The sequence below is a fragment of the Fundulus heteroclitus genome, chromosome 4 (genome assembly GCF_011125445.2).
Source record: "Fundulus heteroclitus isolate FHET01 chromosome 4, MU-UCD_Fhet_4.1, whole genome shotgun sequence".
Classification (NCBI taxonomy): Eukaryota; Metazoa; Chordata; class Actinopteri; order Cyprinodontiformes; family Fundulidae; genus Fundulus; species Fundulus heteroclitus.
Genome location: NC_046364.1, coordinates 30,633,002 through 30,656,320, shown reverse-complemented (window position 1 = coordinate 30,656,320; position 23,319 = coordinate 30,633,002). Strand labels below are relative to the sequence as shown.

At 38.9% G+C, this 23,319-nt stretch overlaps 1 protein-coding gene across 1 annotated transcript; it reads right to left on the bottom strand.

Annotated features, from left to right (window-relative positions):
• Window positions 1–446: 446 nt before the first annotated feature.
• aqp9b (aquaporin 9b) lies at window positions 447–22,204 on the bottom strand. Its single transcript, XM_012855183.3, has 7 exons — window positions 22,094–22,204; window positions 20,088–20,374; window positions 19,230–19,356; window positions 9,869–10,006; window positions 9,645–9,763; window positions 7,574–7,791; window positions 447–745 (listed from the first exon to the last, which is right to left on the bottom strand). The coding sequence occupies exons 2-7, from the start codon at window positions 20,187–20,189 to the stop codon at window positions 583–585; spliced, it is 867 nt and encodes a 288-aa protein (XP_012710637.2). The 5' UTR covers window positions 20,190–20,374; window positions 22,094–22,204; the 3' UTR covers window positions 447–582.
• Between the last annotated feature and the right edge of the window lie 1,115 nt (window positions 22,205–23,319).

Sequence of the window (23,319 nt, the reverse complement as noted above, 5' to 3'; positions counted from 1 at the left end):
TTCGGTAAATTATGACACTATTAAAGCAAAGTTGACATTGTTTAAAATGTCTTTGTTATGACAACTTGACATTAACAGAGACAAGGTTAAATTTAGGGCTTGATTTGGGATTAGTTTAAATTTAGGGCTTGATTTGGGATTAGGTTAAATTAACGGTTTAATTTGGTATTAGGTTGAAATAAGGGCTTGGTTTGGGATTAAGTTAAATTTAAGGCTTGATTTGGGATTAGGTTAAATTAAGGGCTTGATTTGGGATTAGGTTAAAATAAGGGCTTGATTGGGGATTAGGTTAATTTAAGGGCTTGGGGTTTTGTTAAATTAAGGGCTTTTCATAACAGACATTTTAAACATTGTCAACTTTGCTTTAATAGTGTCATAATTTACCGAATGACAATTAATGACAACAGTCCTAAATATTCACAAAGAGTCATTTATGTTCATAACAGGTATTATGTCATGTTTATGACAGTGTTATGTCAGTCTTATGTACACCCCTTCAAATAAAGTGTTACAGATACTTTTTCTGGTTTTGATAAATAATTATCTCTCGGTTTCTTTGCTTTGATTCTCTTAGTTGAAACTTTAAGTCATAGTAATAATGTCATATTTGTCCTGAACGTTGTTGTCCTCGTGTTTCTGAGGCTCAGGTTGGTGCAAGTCAATGAAGAGAAAGTAAATCCCAGCTCCAACCGCTCCACCCACCATAGGTCCCGCCACAGGGATCCACCACCAGCAGTCTCCGGCTCTGCACACATGACACGAAAGGATCGCTAATTATATCAATACTACACATAATCCAACAAACTTTCTATACTATGTTATACTATGCAATTCTATGTTATTCTCATGTCCCAATTTTCAAAATATTTGACTTTTTGTGAACTATGTGCCATGCAAAAAGACTTTATCTATGGATGAATTTCGTCAAATGACAAAATCCTGTTGAATCAAACACCTTAACATACGGTGGGCTATACATACTAGATTACAAAAAGTGTGGTGTCAACCTTCTAAATGATTGAATTCGTGGTTTTAACCACCTCCATGATAACAGATTTACAGAATCAGCACCTAGCCTTGCAGACTGCTTCTACAAACAGTGGAAAAAAAAAAAAAAGCTGGTCGCTTTCAGAAGCTCAGTGACTTCCAGCGTGGAACCATGAAAGGAAGCCACCTGTGCAACAACTCGAATTATTAAAAATATCCTCTCTACTGAGTATTCAGCCGTCAACCAGTAGAGGTGTTATCACCAGATTCTGAGCGGCATACATAGTGCACAGAGGTCAGTAACTTGCTGCAGAGATATTTTGAGTGGCAGAAATTATGAATATGAAGGAAAATGATAAATGCTTTGGCATGCAAGTGTGGCGTGTATATGCATTCAGCACCTCTGAGGCAATACTTTGTTCAGGCTCAAGGTCAAGCACGTCCTCAACAACTCGTGCTGCACAAAATGCTTTACAAAACAAAATGGAACCAAAATAAATGAAATGCAGGACAATGACGCAATAAAAAATACAAAAGAGAATTGTAAAAAGAAAAATCCAATAGGACACTAAAAACAGCTAAAACAACAAAGAGGAAGCCTGTTAAAACAAAATGGTTTAGTTTATCATTTACCGAAAGCCAGTCCACAACAATGTGTCTTCAGTCGAGGTTTAAAATGCAGATCTAATATTTAGAGGCAGAGTCCAGAGTCTTGGACCTGCCACAGAGAAACCTTTTTCACCTCGATTTAGAGATAGATGGACTGGACAACACTGTTTTTTTAGCTGGACCTCGTGGTTATTTCTAAAGCATCAATAAATAGGAGCTCAGATATGTATGAAGGGGCTTTGATTGTTCAGTGATTTAAAAATAAAAAGTATAATTTTAGAATTGGATCCTGTCAGAAAGAGAAAACTAGTGTTGAGACAATAGCTGGTAGGTATACCTTGGCTACCTCCTCCCTACCTTGGTTACCTTGGCTAGGAGTCTCAGATGGAAAAAGCTGGAGTAGAACGCTGAACTCACCTACACAGATTAAAGAATCATCTAGGTACTCAACAAAGTTTTTAACATTTTTCTTAAAATAAGAGAGTATAGGGTCCAGTGCACTGTCAACATCGTAACTAACAGGGCTGCAAAACATGTAAATTGTGTAAATGTATTCCATTTTAAAAACATTTAAGGACTTTTGCAGTTTTATCTATTGACTGCGACACAATAACAACTGAAAGGAGTCTGTCTCTGCTTTAAAAGGCAAATAAATCTGCAGGCCATCTACAAAGCAGTGAAATTAAAGATTATGCCCTGAAAACAATGACCTCATGGGCAGTATATACAGTGTAAACAAGGCTGGTCCCAAAATCGAGCCCTGAGGCACACCATTACTAAGAGGCGGTATTTTTGAGCTGAAGAGAGCCCATGTTCACAGGAAAAGTCTTTCCAGATAAGTAGGGCCAAAACCACCGAAAGACAGACCCTTTTAAGGGCCAACGCATGATTCCAGCCGTGGTAAGAGGATATGATGTTCGACTGCAATGAAGGCGGCAGTCAGGTCCAACAACAAGAGAGAAACTGAGCTGCCAGAATCCAGAGTTTAAAAACATCATTAAAAACACTTAAAAGTGCAGTTTTAGTAGTGTGGAATAATTTAAAACCAGCATGAAGCTTTTCAGAGATCTCCCTAAGAACGAGGCGGGAGTGTATCTGTAAATAGACTTTTGAAAGGAGGCAGAGCTTGAAAATGTACCTGTAGTTAATCGGATCAGTTGGGTCAAAACTGTGTACATGTAAACAAACAGACAGCGAATCCATTCTTCTTCTCCTCTGCCATGTCTGCATTTATGTCTGAGGGTGTGCGTAAGTTCATTCAGCCATGGCTCTGACAATGGCTCAGAGCGCACAGTCCTGAGTGGTGAGAAAGTGAGGAAAGTGACACACAAGTCAGATATTTCTGTACCGGACATATCCGACCCCTGAGGGGAACACAAAGTCCAGTATTTACCCTTTTTCATGATTAGGGCGAGTGACTCACTGTGTCAGGTTAAAAGAGTCCATGCCTTTTAAAAAGTCCTTGACCAGATGTTTGCACACAGCACAGGACTGTTTATGTGCTGCTCAAACAGCTGGAGTTCAAAGCCGTAGAATGAATTATGTTGTTGTCTTTGATGGCAACTAAAACGAGTGTTGTACCACATTTTGCCGCAATTGCATCCACTGGTCTGTTAGGGTACGTCTTCATTAGCTTTGCACATGTAGATAATAAAAGTTTGCATGGAAAACAGCTGTAAACAGATATTTTTTAAGTCTTGCCTCAAATCCTTTAGATTTAGATGTAGACTTTGACTGGGCCATTGAAACATGTAAAAATGTGCTTCAAACAAGTCCATTGCTACTCTGGCTGTTGATTGTTCACTGCAAAAAAGGAACTTAAAATAAGTAAAAATGTTCTTAAAATAAGTGTATTTGTCCTTGATTTGAGCAGGTAAATAAGATGATTTGCCAATGGAATAAGATTTTTGCACTTAAAATAGGAACAATTCATCTCCATCATCTTATTTCAAGTGCAGGATGTGTAATTATCTTATTTTAGGTTTCAAAATACTCATTCCATTGGCAAATAATCTTATTTACCTGCTCAAATCAAGGACAAATACACTCATTTTAAGAATATTTGACTTATTTTTAGATCCATTTTTGCAGTGTTGTCCTGATAGAAGGTGATGTTGTACCCCAGACTCAAATGTTTTGCAGCCTCAAACAGGTTTTCGTCTGAGTTGATCCTGCATCTAACTCCTGCAAACTCTGACCAGCATCCTTGTCCCTGTTGAAGTAACCTCATCCCCACATCATGATGCTGCCACCACTGCTGTTTGTGGGAATGGTTTTTAACATAGTTTTTAACATAGAAACTTTAATTTTTGGTCTCGTCTGACCAGATGTTTGCTGTCTTTCCTACATGGCTTGGAATAAATTTGGTTTCTCATGGTTGTCTTTCAGGGTGAGCAAATGATCGTCCAACGGGGCTTTTGATCTCTGCAGCTCCTCCAGAGTTATCATGGGGGTCTTGGCTGCTTCTCTGGTTAATGCTCTCCTGTAAATTCAGGTGGTTGCCCTTGTCTTCATAGTTTTGCATTTGTGCCATGCTTTCTCAGTTTTAGATGATGAATAGAACAGCGCGGTTTCTGTTTGTTCTCTAATGTTCTCTAACAAACATCGGTGACCTTCACAGAACAGGTTAATTTACACAGAGATTAGATATCATACAGGTGGACTCATTTAATTAATTTGGCAACTTTTAGGGGCATTGGATATCCTGTAAGGGTACCAGTGTGAAGATGTGCACAATCTAGTGTTGGTCTATTGCATGAAATCTCACTGAACTGAAAGCTTCAATATCTGGAAAAGTTAAAGGGAGATGAGTACTTGTCCTAGGCACTATAGAGGCCAAATTGATTTTTTTTATTTACATTGGTTCCAAATTTAGCCTTAATAAAGACATCATTAAAATCTTAATTTACTAATTTAGTTGAAAGGCCATACATTATATATTTTTATTTTGGTACAGTTCGGCCAACAGTTAAATTTAATTGACTTTACCCTGAAATTGGTCAACGATCCCTTACTGTATGATGGGTTTATCAGGGATTATTGAGATTCTGATCAGTTTCTGTGGATCTATTCTTTCTTCCTTACTCATCTTCCACTTTCCAAAGGAACCCCCCCCCCCCCACATTGTTTAGTCAGCCTGATTTAACCAGTTAACCACACTTATCCAGATTACAGCATAGACCTGAGGAGCTCCGCCTGTTGATCATGTGTCCTCACTCTGATTTTGATTCCCTTTAAACTCGATTATTGAGTCTGAAGGAGATTACAGAGAATGGCAGGTCAGTGTCATCGTGTGAGCCTTTAATGGAGGTAAAAGGATTGATGAACAAGTGTAAACAGTCGTCTGCGCAGACTACGTGTCTCTTCTGTGGGCAGTCAGGAAACTGGAGGAGGGAGACGTCTGGATTATAGACTTAAATCTAAGATGATCAGCTCGGGAGGCGCACTCTCTCCAGGTCGCGACTATTTCATGAGCGCATGCTGATAAAAGGTTATGGTTTACAGAAATAATGTTGGCAGGAGGTTATAAATGCATTAAATCAAATATTCTGCATCCATAAATATAGCGATCGTTATGGGACCCACATCAAGAGCAACATCTCCCGTGTTAAATCTTTAGATTCTGCGTCATTTTTTAACTAAATTAGGGAAACTGCTTTTGCAAATCCTCAGATTTACTGAGCAACCCTCTTACTCAGGCCTGCACCGGACTCTCCAAAAAGCACCTTTTATTATCTGAGCCGTGTTTTGTTCTGAGTTTGACAACCATAACAACCCCTCTCAATGCGTTTAAGCAGTGACATGCACAGACGCTTTCAGGGGCAGGGGTTAAAAAGATTGGTTCAGAGCGGGGTCAAGGATGACGGCCGCAGAGGGCAAAGGCACAAACAGCACGTATTTACCGACGATCAAAACACCGAAGCTGACAGGGGCGACCGGAGGAATGTGTCCCAGCCTTCTCCTGATCACACCATTTCGGATGTGAATTAAAACCTAGATCATTATGGCCGGGCCAAGAATCAGCTCAGGGGTAAACTGCCTTGCTTTCGGCAAGTTTTTAGATTTCTATACACCCCAAAAACATATTTCAGGGTACAGAGGTGTTTTATGTTAATCCATTTATATGGATTAACATCATTTCATTTTATGTGCTCTCTATGAGGAATACCTTAAGATAGATGCTCGACTTTTGGCTTTTACTTGACGTTTTAGATGTTATGCAATTAACTTTTTCCTCACCGTCGACCAGCTATTGTCTCTAACTACCACTGGTCATTCATTAGCGTGTCACTGCAGTCAAAAAGCAAAACCTTCATCACAGCTTTGGCTTCTGGGTTATCCACCAGGTGAGTGCTCAGCCATGCAGATAACACTTCCAGCAGGCCGGGAGTCAACGGGATGCTAACTGGCTGACAGCTGTCAGCTGATGTGTGTTTTATTATATTATTATTATTATTATATGAGCAGACTATTTTCATTTATTTGATTCAGGAAGGGGGGGGGGGGTTATCCATAGTTGTTGTCAAAACAGCTGAAAACATGAAAATGCAAAACTAAAATAAAAAAGTAGTTGAACAGGTATTGATCAGTATCTTTCAACTGTATCACCTTAGACCCGGGCGTAAAGAGGAGTGCATCTGAAAGTAAAATTATTATAAACTTTTCAGGCTCACACAGTCATGATGAAAGATAAATTAAAACCCCTTTTCAATCCACAATCCTTTCGCTAATCAAACCTCAACCATCGTTGTGTCCAACAATTAAAACTTGCTTAAAAAAACCCCTACACAATTAAAATTGTTTTTTTAATTTTTATGTTTCTATCAGGGTTTCACGCTGACGAAAGAAGGTCCCTGGCTTGAATCCCATGTTGGGCTTTTTCTGCATGGAGTTTGCATGTTCTCCCAGGGCACTGGTGATTTCTCACCGGGCGCTCTGATATAATCATTGGTCTCTGTTAATTTCCCTTAAGTCTTAACGAGTGCCTGCATGCTTGCTCTGTGATGGACAGGCGACCTGTCCAGGGTGCCCACCCCCCCACCCAGTAGCAGCAACCCTGCAAGACTAGCGGGTATAGACAATGGATGCATGCATGTCTCAGACAACCATGAAGCAGTAAGTTGCTTCAGTAAAAAGAGAGAAAATATGCAATAAACTGGGTAGGGATTTAAAAAATTGTTAAATTTAAGAAATCTGCTAAGAATCCAGCGGGAGTTTTGGAACATGCTGAAGAACCAAGGCTGGTGATACCGCGTCCCGTTGAAACGTAGGCATGACCAAATGTTTTATTTAAACGATGTGACAGACTTTATCTTCCTAATGCTTCGGTCTTTAGATATTTAGCCAGTTTTAATTGTGATGCACTCCTTGGTGTCCATAAGCCTCACTTCTACGCCTGTTTCTGAGTATCATTAATAAATAAATGTAAGTTGATGTGTAATTTAGGTGCATTTTCAGTCGTAGTGCTCCTAAAACGGAAATCATTACTTCATTGTGCGGCTTGTGAACAAAACCTCATCACAGTGCCGGACACAAATCCCTGAAATTTAACTCTAATGAAATAATTACAGAGAGCTGTATATTTTTTGGAGGTTAGATGATTTATTAGTTTCATAACTTACAGTGAAGATAAAAGTGAGTGCATGCAGCTTTGAAGCCAAGGAGCATACAGTACAGTGGTTCTATTTTGGTAATGAACCTTTAAATATTTCAGATTTATATGTGGGGGAAACTGTCAAGTGTCGAAGGCCTATTTTTAAAAACATGCATTGTGTTTGAAATATTAATTCAGATTGAAGAGGAACAGGGATGCTGCTGGAAGTGCTGCTCTTCATAGGAGAGAACAACGAGCAGATTTCCATCCCTTCCTGTTCCTCCAACAGTGAGTTCATTTCCACCCCTTTTCTTGTGAAGTTTTTTTCCCCCTCATGATCCAAGGATTGCACAAAGGAAAAAAAAAAAAAACGGCTAAAATTACCTGAACACCTCCATGCCCCACCCGGCCACGGCAGTGAAGAACCGTGGGCCGAGGTCTCGCGCCGGGTTGATGGGATAGCCGCAGTTCAGACCCATGGAGACGCCGATGGCCATGATGATCAAGCCGATGCACAGCGGCTCCATGCCTTTTGGGGCGCCGATGTTCTTCCTGTCAGTGATGGCCAGGATGCACAGAATCAGAGCACCGGTTGCAATGACCTTGCAAAGCAGAAGCATCAGATGGTTAACACATTGTTCCGGGCAGATGGGGAAGAAGACAATGAATTTGTTTTGGATCCTTTGATCTTCTTTGAAATGGCCGACCAGGGTGCTGGCATTGGCTTTGGTGCAGGGTGCAGGGTGCCCCCCCCCACGCCCCTGCCACCCTTTGAGTTTGCTTTAGCTGTTGAATTTGCTTTTCGAGAGGATGTTTTTGAGTCCTCTCATCTGCTGCATTGACCTCCGCCCTGTGTTTCTCTAAGCCTATTAGGGGGTCTCTATTCCTGTTTCACGCTGCATAAGACAGCTTAACTTTGCTGCCCCAAATGTCTGCTTATACATTTGCTACCCTAGCTGCATCAATGGTATATTGTCAAGCATAAAAGCTGTTTAAAGCCAACAACTGACGTAAAATTCAAACATTTAATGTTTGCAAAACTCAGAGCTCAACTTTCTTTCATCGGTTTCTATATGAAAGTTTCCTGAATCCCATTATTTTCTCGAATGACACAATATTTCCAAAGTGGCAATTATACCAAATTTTTTAAAGATTTATTTGCTACAACAATTAAATATATATATGAATATAAAAACAAAAGAAAACATTTAAGTGTCTAATCAAAAGGATCCTTTTTTTTTTTAGAACTGCAGTTATCTGTAACAGCATGGAAAGCATGTTGACTGAAAACACTAATAAACTTTTTAGTACTTAGTCTATAAAAATAAAGGTTCCGAGTGTTTATTTTTAATCCACAGTGATAGAAAAGGAAGCACACATCTTGTGTAATTCTATGATTTTGTTCTGAGAACGATCCGTCTTTTGAAAGTGTTCAAAATTATTTAGTTCTAACCTAAAGTGCACAAAGTGTCTTAAAATTAAATATCTATTGAACAAAGTGGGAAATTTGTGAAAAAAACTAAAGACACCACCGAAAAGACACCTGCAACATGTTTATAACCTGGTGGAGTTTATAAAAAATGCTTTAATAAATGTATTAAATTTAAGATAATTTAAGCTTTTCTGTGTGTGTGTTTAGTAAAAGCATGTAAACATAAGTAATCATACAACATTTGTCTTACATGGCCTAAGGAGAAAAGGGACACTGCTGCTAAACTGCCCAAAAGCTTCCTTTTAGATGAAAGTTCAATTTGCATTTTATTTGAAAAATAGTCCCTGAGACTGCAGGAAGAAGGGAGAGGAACAGAACCAGAGTAGATCCAACATGAAGTTTTTTATCTGTCTTTTCTACAAAATATTTAGAAAAATAATTTGGGATTTTCATAAGATGCAAGACAATCGTGGAAATGAAGAGAAATAAATGTGTCAAATACATCACACATCAGTTCCAGTGTCCAGTAACTGCTGGAGACACCAGCCACCCTGCAAGCTACACTGCTAGGATAATCACGCCTAGACAATGGATGGATGGTAAATAAAGAAAATAAAAAAAATAAATAAAAAAAATAAAATGCTAAACATTTTCTTGAGATTAAGGGTTAGATTTTTCTAAAATGTTTTGGTTTGGGATTAAACTAAAGCAAGTAAATATTGATTTGTTCTTGAGGATTAGCGCACATCTTCAGAATCTCAAGTAATGTGGAGCAAACTCAAATTTAAGACTTTATTTACTCCAAAATCCCTTTTTTGTCGTAGTTATTTCTCCTATTTTTATGCTTCGGTGCATCTTTGAGGAATCATGAAATTTGGCACACTTTTCAGATTGTAAGCTCATATTTGTCGTGTGTATACTGAATACATGATACGGCACATTTTTTTTTTTCTTCAATCAATTTCAAGTATTTCCCTCTAAGACAGTCCCTATCAAATGAAATAAACATGCTTTGAACTTCACCTGGTCAACAAATCCATTTAGCACCGAGAGATGTTTTGCAGGATAAGAGGCAAATATGTTGGCCGTTGCATTTTCACCAGTAACTGCGAGCTCTCCACCGGTGTAGTCCATCAAAGCATCTGAGGGGAGGGAATCTCAACTCAGCAAAACATAATGCAACACCATTAGATGTAAAAGCAGTCCTTTGCTCTTCATTTCACCTCACATTCTACGTTCAAACTCACCGTAATACAACCCAAAGACAGCACAGGAGCCAGCAAATGCTCCGAGGAACTGTGCCACCACATAGACCGGGAACTTCTTCACAGGTAGCTTCCCCAGAATCACCATGGCCAAAGAGACGGCCGGGTTCACATGGGCTCCTGGAAAATTCAACAAAGTCACCGGTAACGTCCAGCAGCTTGACAGAATCATGGAAGATTCAATAATGTCAGAACAAGAGTTAATAATAATAATATTTTTTCCCCTTTACAGAGAGCTACCATGATTTAAATCTAACCTCAAGGGTGAAAACCCACACAGTATAGTCACCAACCCGACATGAAGAAATCTAAAGCTAAAATGGAAACGCTTTGTTTGAAAAAACAAATCCACCCCATGAGCTAATGGCTTTTGGATCCACCTTTAGCACCAAATGCATTTTCTGAACGGCTTTATCACCTTGGTGTGGCGGATTTTTACCATTTTGGATATTTAGATTTGCAGACTTTTTTCTTTTCAGCCACTTTATGACATGATTGGGATCATTGTCCTGTCCCTTGATGTGACGTTAAAGAAGAGTTTCAGTTTCCCACTGAGCTTATCGTTTATGATCATGTACTTTTTTGGTAAATTTGATTTATTGGTAAGAAATGTCTTATTTAAATTGTTAAAGATTCATTTATAACGTCTGGTTGCATGATTAATGCATTGCTAGTGTTAAAACTAAAACAGCATACGTACATTTCAGTTAAAATAGTGCATTGTATCATTGTTTAACTTATTTTAACATCTACATGCTAAGGAGAAATGTTAATTTAATGATTGAATATAATTTATTTAAAAAAAACGAATTAAATTGCAACTTTAATGAAGGTATTATTTTGTCAGATTATTTAGTAACAGCTAAATATTCCTGACTGTAGTGATTTTGATGTTCAATTCACATCTTTTGCTATTCAAGGTTTTCAACCTGCTCACTCTACAAGAGGTTACTAAAATAAAGTAAAGGGAGAATGAGTTTTCCCAGCATCCTTTTGTTTGAAGCACGCCATTTTCAAGTTGAACAAGACCTAAAAGAGCACAGAGATCTTGATGTGGAACAACCTTCAGCCTCACATTTGACTCAAGAGTAAGGTTCTTATGGAGATGAGTTCAGGTGGACCAAATGTTTTCCACTAGAGAATAATAATTATCAGTGGAGAAGGGTGGACTCGGGTTGTTAAACTTGTAACCCTTCCTAAATTGATGCACAGTAACATTTACTTGCTGATCAGTTGATCAATGGCGTTTAATCTGATGTGCCTTGGTGCTACTTTAGTACCATCCATTTTTCCCTCGTCTCGGACCAGTTTCCCAGTCCCTGTTGCTGGGAAGCATCCCCACAGCATGATGCTGCCACCGCCATGTTTCACTGTGGGCACGGTGTTCCTGGGCTGATGGGATGTTTTTGGTTTGTGCCAGACACAGCATTTGCCTTGGTGGCAAAAAAAAAGTTAATTTTTTTTTACCTGACCAGAGCACCTAACTCCATACATTTGAGGAGTCTCCCACATGCCTTTTAGGAAACTTAAAGCATCTCGTCTTACTTTTAATATTAGGTAGAGCCTTTTTTGTCTGGTCATTCTTCCATAAATCCCAGCTCTGTGGAGAGTACAGCTTTGGTGGGGGGGGGAGGGGGGGGGGCTCTCTCTTGGCAGGCTCATTGTGGTGCCACTTGCTTTACATTTGAAGATGATATATATGATGGTGCTCTGGGAGAATATCAAAGATTTTAATATTTTCCTCATAGCCCCGCCCTGACTTGTACTCTTCAATAACTTTGTCCCTGACTTGTTGGGAGAGCTCCTTGGTCTTTGTGGCTGTGATGCCCCTTGTTTGGTGGCTATGCAGCATCTGGGGCCCTTCAGAAAAGCTGTGTTTATGCTGACAGATCATGTGACACTTAGATCGCACACAGGTTGACTTCATTTCCCTAAATGTGTGACTTTTGAAGGTCATTGGTTAAACCAGAACTTTTTAGGGGCTTCAAAGATTGCCAGCTGTTCTACATGTTTTCCACTTGCGACTGAATCTTTGTCAGTGACAAATGAGGGATTCTGGGTGTTTGGAAAAGGCTTATAACTCTTCCCAAATTGATGCACACCAATCATTTCTTGCTGAAATGTTGATCAAGAGCACTTGATCTGCTCACATAGTTTTTCTCACACAGTTCTCACATTTTTCCAATTTTATTTATTTTTTTGTTGTGCATATTTGTAGAATTAAGGTTAGATTTAAACTATTTTGCTCTGCAAAACCTTCCAAAGACCACAACTTGAGGTTATCTCAGTGCGTTGTGAATCCAGCAATCACCACCAAACCACGTTCAATAATAAGAAGTTTTAGTTTATTAATTAGCGGAGTGAAGCTCTGGAACAGCTTGCCTGAAAACATTAAACAATGTAAAAGCATCCAGCAATTCAAAAAAGAATATAAGAAAAGTATTTTTGATGAATACAAAAAAGAGTAATATATAAAAAGTTGGTATACTGTTTGTTTTACTGTAAATATTTGTCCTTTATCTCCATGACACATGTAACTGAGGGGTAGGGCTTAATAAGCTTATGCTTCATCCTACTCCTTTTTGAAACATGATGTATGTTTATGAAGTATTAAATGTAAACATTGTTAAATCATATCATGTTCCAAAATAAACAACAACCAACCAACCAACCAATAATCCAAAATTTTCTGTCTCTTGTCTTTTCTGGGTTTGCGCTCCCTCTGCTCTGTTTTCCCATATTTTGTCCTGAAGTGAAGTGTTGTGCACATTCCAGCCAATTGTTACCAAGTGTGGGGTCATTTATTTAACACTCTGGGATCTTGGCTTTGACCTCAATGGGCTAACACCACTGGGGGGTATCAGCCATGCGCCCATTGTTAATCGCCCCATCCTGTTCACAAACACTGACCACGACAACCAGCCAGCCCTGGCTGCCTGAATTGCATCTGACATAATCTGCCTGAATCTGCTTAAGGCACACGTAGACTGCGGGTCATTAGAGTGACCATGATGTGTCACACTTACGGTACACTGTCAGCTAAAATCTTTGGACTACAAAGTGATCACAATTGTGTTTTCTTCTCCTATGGGGCCACTCTGCCAGGGGAGCCCAGAAAGCCAGGCTTGTCACACCTGACCCCCCTCATCTCCGCAGACCCATGCCCCTGTAAAGCTCATTAGTCCAATACCTATGATCATCTTCAGAGATGTCGTTGGACAGAAGCTTCCCACCGAGCTGTGGACCCCGGGACTAAATGGCCCAGTCATGCAGCAAAAGCTTTCCATATATTAACCTCTCTGTCCTCAGGCTTCTCTGCTATTCTTCTGAAGTCTTCAGACTCCTCTTAATGGGGAGGCGATTGGTGAATAATTGCAACGTTCATCTTCAGCACCGATTCATGGTTTGATCTTTTGTTAATCGGAGGATTTTCTCTAAAGAGAGACACGCTTCCTCAAATACACTGAAACCATGAAACTCCCAAACTACTGACATATATGCCAAAATATACAAAGCTGTCATGAAATTTCTGCAGGAGTGACATGTCAAGAGTTTTATTTTTGAGGAAGCAGGGTGGAAAAACTATATTTTTCACTTTTTTTTTTGTAGTTTGCATACATATTCGGACTTTACCGTCTACAAAAAAGACCTAATTACTGCAGTTGTGTTTTTACACAGACCAACCAGGCGTACAGTGATCAACTTTAGAGGAGCTGGCTAATGGCTTTCTATACCACAGGACAGAGCTACAGGTTGGTTGCACTCTCCTCTTTCAAACTTGATTAATTATTCCTTTCATCATTTATTATGCCTTCAAATGCCTCATTTAGTCTCCCTCTCTCCTGCTCGCTCTCTGTGTTTTAGATTTCTCCTCCCAGCAGGATCTGGGTGGAGTTTTAGTTTACCAGAAGAAACACACTGAATTTGCCCCACGCAGCCAAACATTCATATGCTGATGAAACAAACTGTTAGACAAAAATGTAAAATTGTGTAATAAATTGCATAATATCTTTTTTTTAGTAACATTTAATTTTGAAGCATAATATAAGAAACAATGATAAGAAAACTGTTGTTAGAAAATTCTGAGTTTTTATAGGATGCTTTTAAATAAATACATTTACAGATATTCATGCTTTTACATGTTTATTTTAACATACATTAACCATTTACAATAATAATAATAATATAGATATTTCTTCTACTGTATTCAAGTCTAAATGAGTTTAGGGTTTGGGGATTTTTCTTTTTTTTGCTTTAGTTTTGAAAGTACACATACAAAAAACAACTGTAAAAGCAATGTATGCACCAACCTGTTAAATATGTCTCTATACCTAAAGTATTACAATTGATAGACACCATTTTCACTGGACAATATGAATTATTTTTAATGCATTTTTTGTTGTTGTTGTGATTCCAAAAAAAACTTTACAGTTCATGAAACCTCTGCTTCTCAGAAGGTGCAGCAGCCATCTTGGCCATCTAGCACTTAGGTCCTCCACCAAGGGGTCAAGCATAAGTTTGGATTGCTCACAGGAGGTTTTTGAGGAAAGTAGTGATTTTGTTACCAAAATGTACCATTTCTGAATCACATTTTTCAACGACTACTACCTCATTAACTACCTTAGTAATTTCCTCAAAACCCTGAGGTGGTATTGTACCTATTCTATAAATACAGTTAAACCTATTCATACACCTGACAGATTGAGGTTAAAAGTATTTTTTTTTTTATTTCTTCTGTCTGGAAGTAATAACGTTTTGTACGTTTCAGACAAGAATCCCATAGAACATCTATAGTGGGAGCTGCAGATTAGGCTGATAGCATGGAGGCCTTCCAACCTCAAAGACTTGAAGCCCATCAAGAAAAGATAACTTGTAAAAAATACCAGTACATGCAGAAAGCTGCTCCATTATAGAAAGGGTTTGCTTGTTGTGATCCATTTAAAAGATTACTTAGAAGGGTATATGGGTTTAATATTTTATTTAAAATATGCCTTATTTTAAATAACAATGTAAATACAGGCCGATTCTGGTACTCCTTTTATCTTGTTTTATCATATTTTATGTCCCGATGTCAGAAATAAACCTCCTGGTTGAACGACTATCACTGAAAATGTAAAGCTGATAAGGGTATGAATCATTTTAAACTTAAGCATACATAACCATTAGCATCTAATGTATCAATTATGATTCAAAGAATGATATAAATACATTCAAGGGATTTTGTTTTGCTTGGCTTAAAGACATCCAGTGACCTGTTTATACAGAGATTTCAATTCTTCTGACCACAAATGTTTTGTGTCAGGGTAAAGAGGTAGAGGTAGAACATCCTGTATCAAAAATGATATATTTTGGGGTTATATAGTTAACTCACATTTCTGAATATAAATGATCTAAATTCAACCGTTAAGACACTTGAAGAAATTTGTCATATTACAACTTATTTAATCTATTTGCTCAACTAAAACTGCTCAATTCAAACAAATGATGAAAGTATGCTTTGTTCTACCATGTTTTGAATAATTACTTGAATAGTAATACATTTTATATACATTCCTTGTAAGCCTTTTCTGTGATAACCACCGCTATGATGTGGCGTTCAGTGACACAAACGCCCACAGAGCTAATTTGCTCAACCGCGGGACTCAGAAGGATTATTATACAACCCATATGAAGCATATTAGCCCTGCTGCTCTCTGCTTACAACAAAACAAATAAGTTGATCAAATGTGATTCTATTAAAATGTTCACATTTAAACAATTTTGAACATTAGAATTACAAACTTATACACTTGATTGAATTTGCAACATTTGAGTTTCTACTTTTTAATACCCTCAGAAACAAATTTTCATAGTGTACCTATGTGCTTAGATAAAGACGGCAGTGTCCCAAAGAAGCTTAGAGATGCTTTTTTAAAAAAATGCTTATGCAGCCAAAAATATTAAGCATCTCTTCTTGTTGTCAGAAAACAAACAAAGAAAATCCTGTGAGCTGAAATGTGATTTCCTCTGGAATGCAGCATTATACACTGTTAAAAAAAAAATAAATAAAAATAAAGGGAACACTTGAACAACACAATGTAGCTCCGAGTCAATCACACTTCTGTGAAATCAAACTGTCCACTTAAGAAGCAACACTGATTGACAATCAATAACATCTGCTGTTGTGCAAATAGAATAGACAACAGGTGGAAACTAGAGGCAATTAGCAAGACACCCCAAATAAAGGAATGGTTCTGCAGGTGGTGACAACAGACCACTTCTCAGTTCCTCTGCTTTCTGGTTGATGTTTTGGTCACTATTGAACGCTGGTGGTGATTTCACTCTAGTGGCAGCACGAAACGGAGTCTATAACCCTCACAAGTGGCTCAGGTAGTGCAGCTCTTCCAGGATGGCACATCAGTGTGAGCTTTGGCAAGAAGGTTTGCTGTATCTGTCAACCTAGTGTCCAGAGCATGGAGGCAATACCAGAAGAGAGGCCAGTACATCAGGAGATGTGGAGGAGGCTGTAGGAGGGCAACAACCCTGCAGCAGGACTGCTACCTCTGCCTTTGTGCAAGGAGGAACAGGAGGAGTAATGCCAGAGCCCTGCAGAATGACCTCCAGCAGGCCACAAATGTGCATGTGCCTGCTCAAACGATCAGAAACATACTCCATGAGGGTGGTATGAGGGCCTGATCTCCACAGGTGGGGGTTTTGCTTACAGCCCAACACCATGAAGGATGTTTGGCATTTGCCAGACAACACCAAGATTGACAAATTCGCCCCTGGTGCCCTGAACTCTTCACAGATGAAAGCAGGTTCACACTGAGCACATGTGACAGAGTCTGGAGACGCCGTGGAGAACGTTCTGCTGCCTGCAACATCCTCCAGCATGACCGGTTTGGTAGTGGGTCAGTAATGGTGATGGGTGGCATTTCTTTGGATGGCGCAAATTCCTCCATGTGCTCGCCAGATATAGTCTGACTGGCATTAGGTACAGAGATGAGATCCTCAGAACCATTATGAGACCTTAATGCTGGTGCAGTTGGCCCTGGGTTCCTCCTAATGTAAGACAATGCTAGACCTCATGTAGCTGGAGTGTGTCAGCAGTTCCTGCAAGACGAAGGCATTGATGCTATGGACCGACTGCCCGTTCCCCAGACCTGAATCTAATTGAGCACATCTGGGACATCATGTCTCGCTCCATCCACCAACACCACGTTGCATCACAGACTGTCCAGGAGTTGGTGGATGCGTTAGTCCAGGTCTGGGAGGAGATCATTCAGGAGACCATCTCCCACCTGATCAGGAGCTGCCCAGGCGTTGCAGGGAGGTCATACAGGCACGTGGAGGCCACACATGTTGCTGAGCCTCATTTTGACTTGTTTTACGGACATTACATCAAAGTTGGGTCCGCCTGTAGAGCGTTTTTCCACTTTAACTTTGAGTGTGGCTCCAAATCCAGACCTCAGTGGGTTAATAAACTTGATTTCCATTGATAATTTAGGTGTAATTTTTGCTGTCAGCACATTCAACTATGTAAAGTATTAAATAAGAATATGTCATTCATTCAGATCTATCGTGTGCTATTTTAGTGTTCGCTTTATTTTATGAGCAGCATATTTTATCCTGACTGATATTTATAGCTGGGAAAGGGCTTATTTGGGTCCCGTATTGCACATTTGTCAAAAATGGCATGGTGTAGAGCGTAACAAAAAATAATTTGAGAAAAGAAATGAAGAGAAAAGTGTGATGCCAACATAAAGCCAACGTGCTTGCAGACAGAGCTGAACTAATTCACTGAATGTGTTTAATACTTTATCAAATTAACAGATTATACATTTTCTCTGTCTCTGTCATAGTAAACTTAAGGATATGCCACTAGACATACTGCAACCATAAATTAATGGACTGCTTTATTGCTTCCTGATGGTACTGAAAGAATATTTTGCTTAGAAACTTGTGAGTAAGCATGGGACAATTACCAGCATTATGGTACAGCCATGTTTAGATAAAATAGGGTTTCTAAGCAACAAGTATTTAGTATCAGAAATGGCAGAAAAAAGGCCTGCTGTGACAGGAAATTCCTCAGCTGTAAGGTGCAGAGTGCTGCCCCCTCCCCCATGTGGTGCTGTGCATTGCTGGTCAGCTGGCTGAATAAAGTTCTACGATTTGACACCAATTAAGCAATTAAGGCAACGCTCCATTGCCATGTTAATATTTTAATAGTAGAGTTAACAGGACACATTAGGCCGACTGTGACAGCCTGGCTAAACAAACTGCTAATATCTGCTTGTTAGACTCTCAGTGATGCTGTATAAAGAGCAGAATGACAAAAAGGCCATAATATTCTGCCCGATGACCACTACTGCTAAATTTAACCAGTTTTTATTCTATATCTTTGTTTAAATCTACCTATTAAAATAATGTGACTATAATTACTAATAATGTGACTCTGGGATACTTAAAATATCCCAGAGTTGTTTTAATAACTCTGGGATCCCAGAGGGAAATTGAGTAATATCCCTCTGGGATTATTAAAGTATGTCTGACCCTGATGCTAAAACGTATAGATGTCTTTATTATTATATATAATAAACATTTCCCTTGATATTCCCTTGGAGGGGATGTTTCTCTGTGCCAACACTTTGTGGCGCATGGAGAGCAAACTGTGGTCAAGGGTCCTGCTCACGGACCCAGAGTGACAGACCGAGTTTCAAACCGCCAACCTTTGGGGCCTCTCCGAGATGCAAACGCCCGGCAATTGATGCTGTAATAATCAATGTGTTACATTATTTTAGCCGCACAATGAATAACTGCTGCTGTTCTGTTTTAAATGAAACCAGAGATAATTTTATGCTATTGCTTTTATTTTTGCTCGTTTACCACGATACCGTAATAAGGTGTGCACTCTACTGGAATTTCATAATCCCTATTTATAGGGGAAAATGGGTAGAGATGCACCAGTCAAACTTTGTGTGCCAATATCAATTTCTGATTATGTTTGAGGTCTGACCCGCTGGCTCATATTTTGACCTATTCTGATTTTTTTTTTTTTAAATGGACAACAACACATAAAGAGAAAACAGATTGTGTGGCAGGTTCTTTGACAGTGTATATTGTATATTTGAAATCAGAACAAAAGGAAGGGATTATAAGATCATGATTGTGGTCATTTATGCATCAAAGCTTTTGTTCCTAACCTTTATGGAGGAGTTCTTGGTTTGGATCCATTTAATGAGCAGAAAACATTCTTTTTTTTTTGTATTTAACTTCTCAGTCACCATTTAGAGACGATTTGGAGAAAGGCTGTCTTATTCCGATCTATTGCCAATTGACAGGTGCACACGTGAGCCTCTCTTACCTGACACTCCCCCCGCCATGTAGACGGCCATCATGACTCCCAGGGTGAAACCGATGTGGATGGTGAGCGGCTCTCCCAGAGCCCCTTTGCTCAGCACCGTCTGGGCCACTGAACCGCATCCAAAGAGCTGGGACACAGACAAGAACAAAAAAACACAAAGAGCGCGGCTAGAAAAGGCTCATTGTTTTTAATCATTCCAATTAGGCTCACCATTAACACTAGCCCGCTTGTCCACAAACAGCCTCCGACTACCACAGACAATTCGTCCAAGCTGGAGCTCAAAACAATAATTAATCCCTCACTTATTAGGTAAAAGGCACAAGTGATTCAGAGGGGAAACAAGTGTTGAGGCGAAAGCGGTCATCCACAAATAAGTGGGGTTGTTGTGGAAGCTGCTTCGCCCCCTCTGATGGGCCACGGCAGACATTAAAGCAGACTTTTCTTTTTTTTCTTCTTGTCTTTGAGGTGACAGCTGGAGCTCAGAGGGTTTTCAGGTGGAGGCTCAGGCAACTCTTTAAGCTCATTTTATACCGCTATAATTTGCTGAAGCTGCATAATTCTGTTTGTTTTGTATATTGTGCAACATTATGATCATAAGAAACACCTTTTATGTGAGAAAACAGTCCTATGAGATCTGCATTAGTCACATCTTGCTGTTTTTTTTTTTTTTTTTTTGTTCAGGACAGTCTGTCACGTGAAATAGAGAGCCTCCAATGATCTGTTGTCAGAGACATTTGAGGGACAGCAGTCAGTCCGCAGAGACTGTGCCTGGCATCTTATTAGCAGAATGCCTGACAGCTTTAGAGCGGCTGTCTAAGCTGGCTGACAGGTGCAGAGGGAGGGAGGAATAATACTCACTATCAGGACAAAGATCCCCAGAAACTCCGCCAGGAACTCCTTCAGGACGTCCCGCCTCAGGCCAAATTTCTCCTTCATCTTCCTCCTCCTCTCATCTTCCATGATTTGCTGCTGCTGCTGCTTGCTGTTATTTTTCTGCGACTCTTTGATGCCTTCCTCCGACCACAACAAACAGCCAGCAACTCTGATGGAGTCAGCGAGGAGCGGAGGGCGCAGGCTGTCGCCTCCCACTGTCGGACGCGTTAAGCTCCCTGCGTCTGATTCCCGGGATAACCACAAGGGGTCCACTTTAAAAAAAAACAACAACAACATTATTATTATTTTTTTATTACAATACCGGCTCCAAATCAGCACAGCACCAACCGAAACAAGAATCGTTCAAATGATTCTGGTCGTTGAATTACAATGATTGGATTTCTAGGCAGTTTGCAACAATAAATATAAAAATAAAACTATCTATACTTAACGCAACCCAGAAAACGGGGATGTTTCATCAACTTTTTTTTTATTTGACGACCTTGAAGATCTTTAAGAGGAACATGAGATAATTTATTTTACTCATTGCACTCTAAAATTGTTTAATGTTTAAATAACTCACTTTATCGTCAGTGTCTCTATAGTGGAAACAGAGCTTATTTATTTTTACAGGGAAATTAATGTTAAATGTCCCCACACTAAGGCATAATTACTGTACACCAACAACTGCACGGTAAAACCAAGCAATGCTATTTTGCCTATGCCCCCTGTTTAAAATGCTTTCAGTGATTGTTGAAATTCATCATAAAGAAACGGTGTATTTTACTTGTGTAAAAACATAAAGAATGACATCAGTCAAAAAATATATAGATGCATAAGTTAAGTCAGTAACTGTTGCCTTCTGTGTTTCGTTTTTTTCTGCAATTAGTTAATCTTACACTGCTTTAGACGTTGCAATTTAGCATTTTCGCAGAATGCATTGTAGATTTACTGTAACAGCATATAAACTGGTCATACAAACAGTAATGCTAGGTTAATTTTGCTATTAGACAGTAATTATAGTCACATACTATACATGATCATTAAGGGACTGTTTTCAATACAGTAATTATAAACTTGAAACATCGTTTACAGTGTGGGGTTTCTTTGATTTTACTGACCTTGATTTATACAGGTTAAACCTCATTGAGAAACTAATTCTCATACAATGAAATTCACATATAAATAGTTTATCTTTAGCTATGCAACATTTTATGAAAGATGATGAGCCTTTACAAAGACCGGTTTATTTTACGATCATTGAGATCATAAAATAATCTATCGAGTACATACTTGAGTGAAGATAAAAACCACTTGTTGCGCTGAACAATTAGAAGAGTCACTAATTAAATACACTATTTTATTATCTATTCGTTGACTTTTTTCTTCACTTTTTAATAAAAAAATTGTATATAAAAATGTAAAATAAATAAATAAATAAATCTCTTGAAAACTATATCTGTAATTTTTTTTGGAAGATTTAAGAACAACTAAATCTATTAAAACAATTAAGATATTGAATCATCAATACCAATTTGAAAATCGTTCATGGAAAAAAAATTACAAGCATCTAAAACAGTTTAACTCTATAAACATCCACCAAAATCACCAATGTGATACAATAATTATTATGATTATGATTATTATTCTATACACTATCATTCTATGTGTTACATGAACACAAGGCTCTGCATTTTAACAAACTTTTAAAGCATATTAAACCGATAAGGTATTATTTCTGCGACTTTTAAGGTTCTGCAAAAATATACAACATTTACCAATTATATATATATATATATATATATATATATATATATATATATATATATATATATATATATATATATATATATATCTATATTTATAATAGATTATATATATATCATATATATTCTATATTATATATAATATATATATAGATATATATATATATATTATATATCTTATAATATATATTAAAACAAACTCTCTGACGACTCAGTAGTTCTCACCTGTTCCCCTCCCGCCTCATGCGGCTGTAAGCCAAGATAAGTTCCTTCGTCTCATCACTTTTGCCATATCTCCACAGTTTTCTCCTGCACTTGTCACCCCCTCAGCGCACGCAGCATTTGACAGCCATCAGCTTGTGCAACACGTCAAGAACTCCTGCACACAGTCAGCGGCTCGTTTCGTCCAACAGAGGGCGCTCCATGAATGCGTTTGCGGCGCCGCTGGGACCGCTCACACCTTCTCCCCCGGTACGTCTTATCTTCCGTTTGCTGGGCGCTGTGAAAAAAAAAAAAAGAGAAAAGAAAGAAGAAAAAGGTGAGGAGACAGGCGGAGGACGGGATGTTTTTGAATCCATTAATCAATGTCACGGCTGCAGGCACGTCCTCTTTGATGTGAAACAGACACTTTGGAGAGTGTCGCCCAGGCTGTGAAAAAGCACTGATGTGCTGATGGAGGAAAAGCACCCACTCAGGGCTTTGCAAATGATGGAGCTACATCTGTCTCCAAACTTCTTTGTCCTGTCAAGAGGCTCGGCTTGTAAAGGCGTCATATTAACCGAGCAGGAAAGTGCTATAGTTTTAGTTGCAAAATGTCCCTAATTGTTGTTTGTCGATGCACATCTCAAACACAAGTAAGAGCTTCGTTAATCCTGCGTCGTGCTGCGTCTTCGCTGAACTGAGAATGCATTTGTGTCGTAAGGAGAGGACCATGTGCCCTCCTGAAAGTTTTTGGGAGTTATTTTTGCTTTCCTTTGACTTCACCTCAATGATTTGGATCAATAAAAAGTTTATTGTCAGGTAAAGACAACTAGAGTAAATAGAAAGATGATTTTTTTTAATCATCTTTCAAATGCTGCGTTTATTTATGAAGGCAACCAAGCTATCAGAACCAACCTGACTCCCATCCCCATTATGTTATGACTCAACTTGGATTTACAATGTCATTTTGGATGGCTGAGTTCAATACCACTTGCAACCCATGTTGAATTGCTTCCTATAGAATTAAATTACTTAAATAGAACCTGACTGGCAGCATGAAGCAGGGGCTAAAACAGCTCCAAAAGCAACATGTTATGCCCCGAGTGAAGCCATTTCTAAGGCTGTGGGTCTCCTGCGAACCGCTGTGAGTATTGTTGTCCACAAATGCAGACGTCAAGGACGAGCAGTGATCCTTCCTGGCCACCTTCACAAAATTACCCCAAAACCACGCAGAGAACTCATGCAAGAGG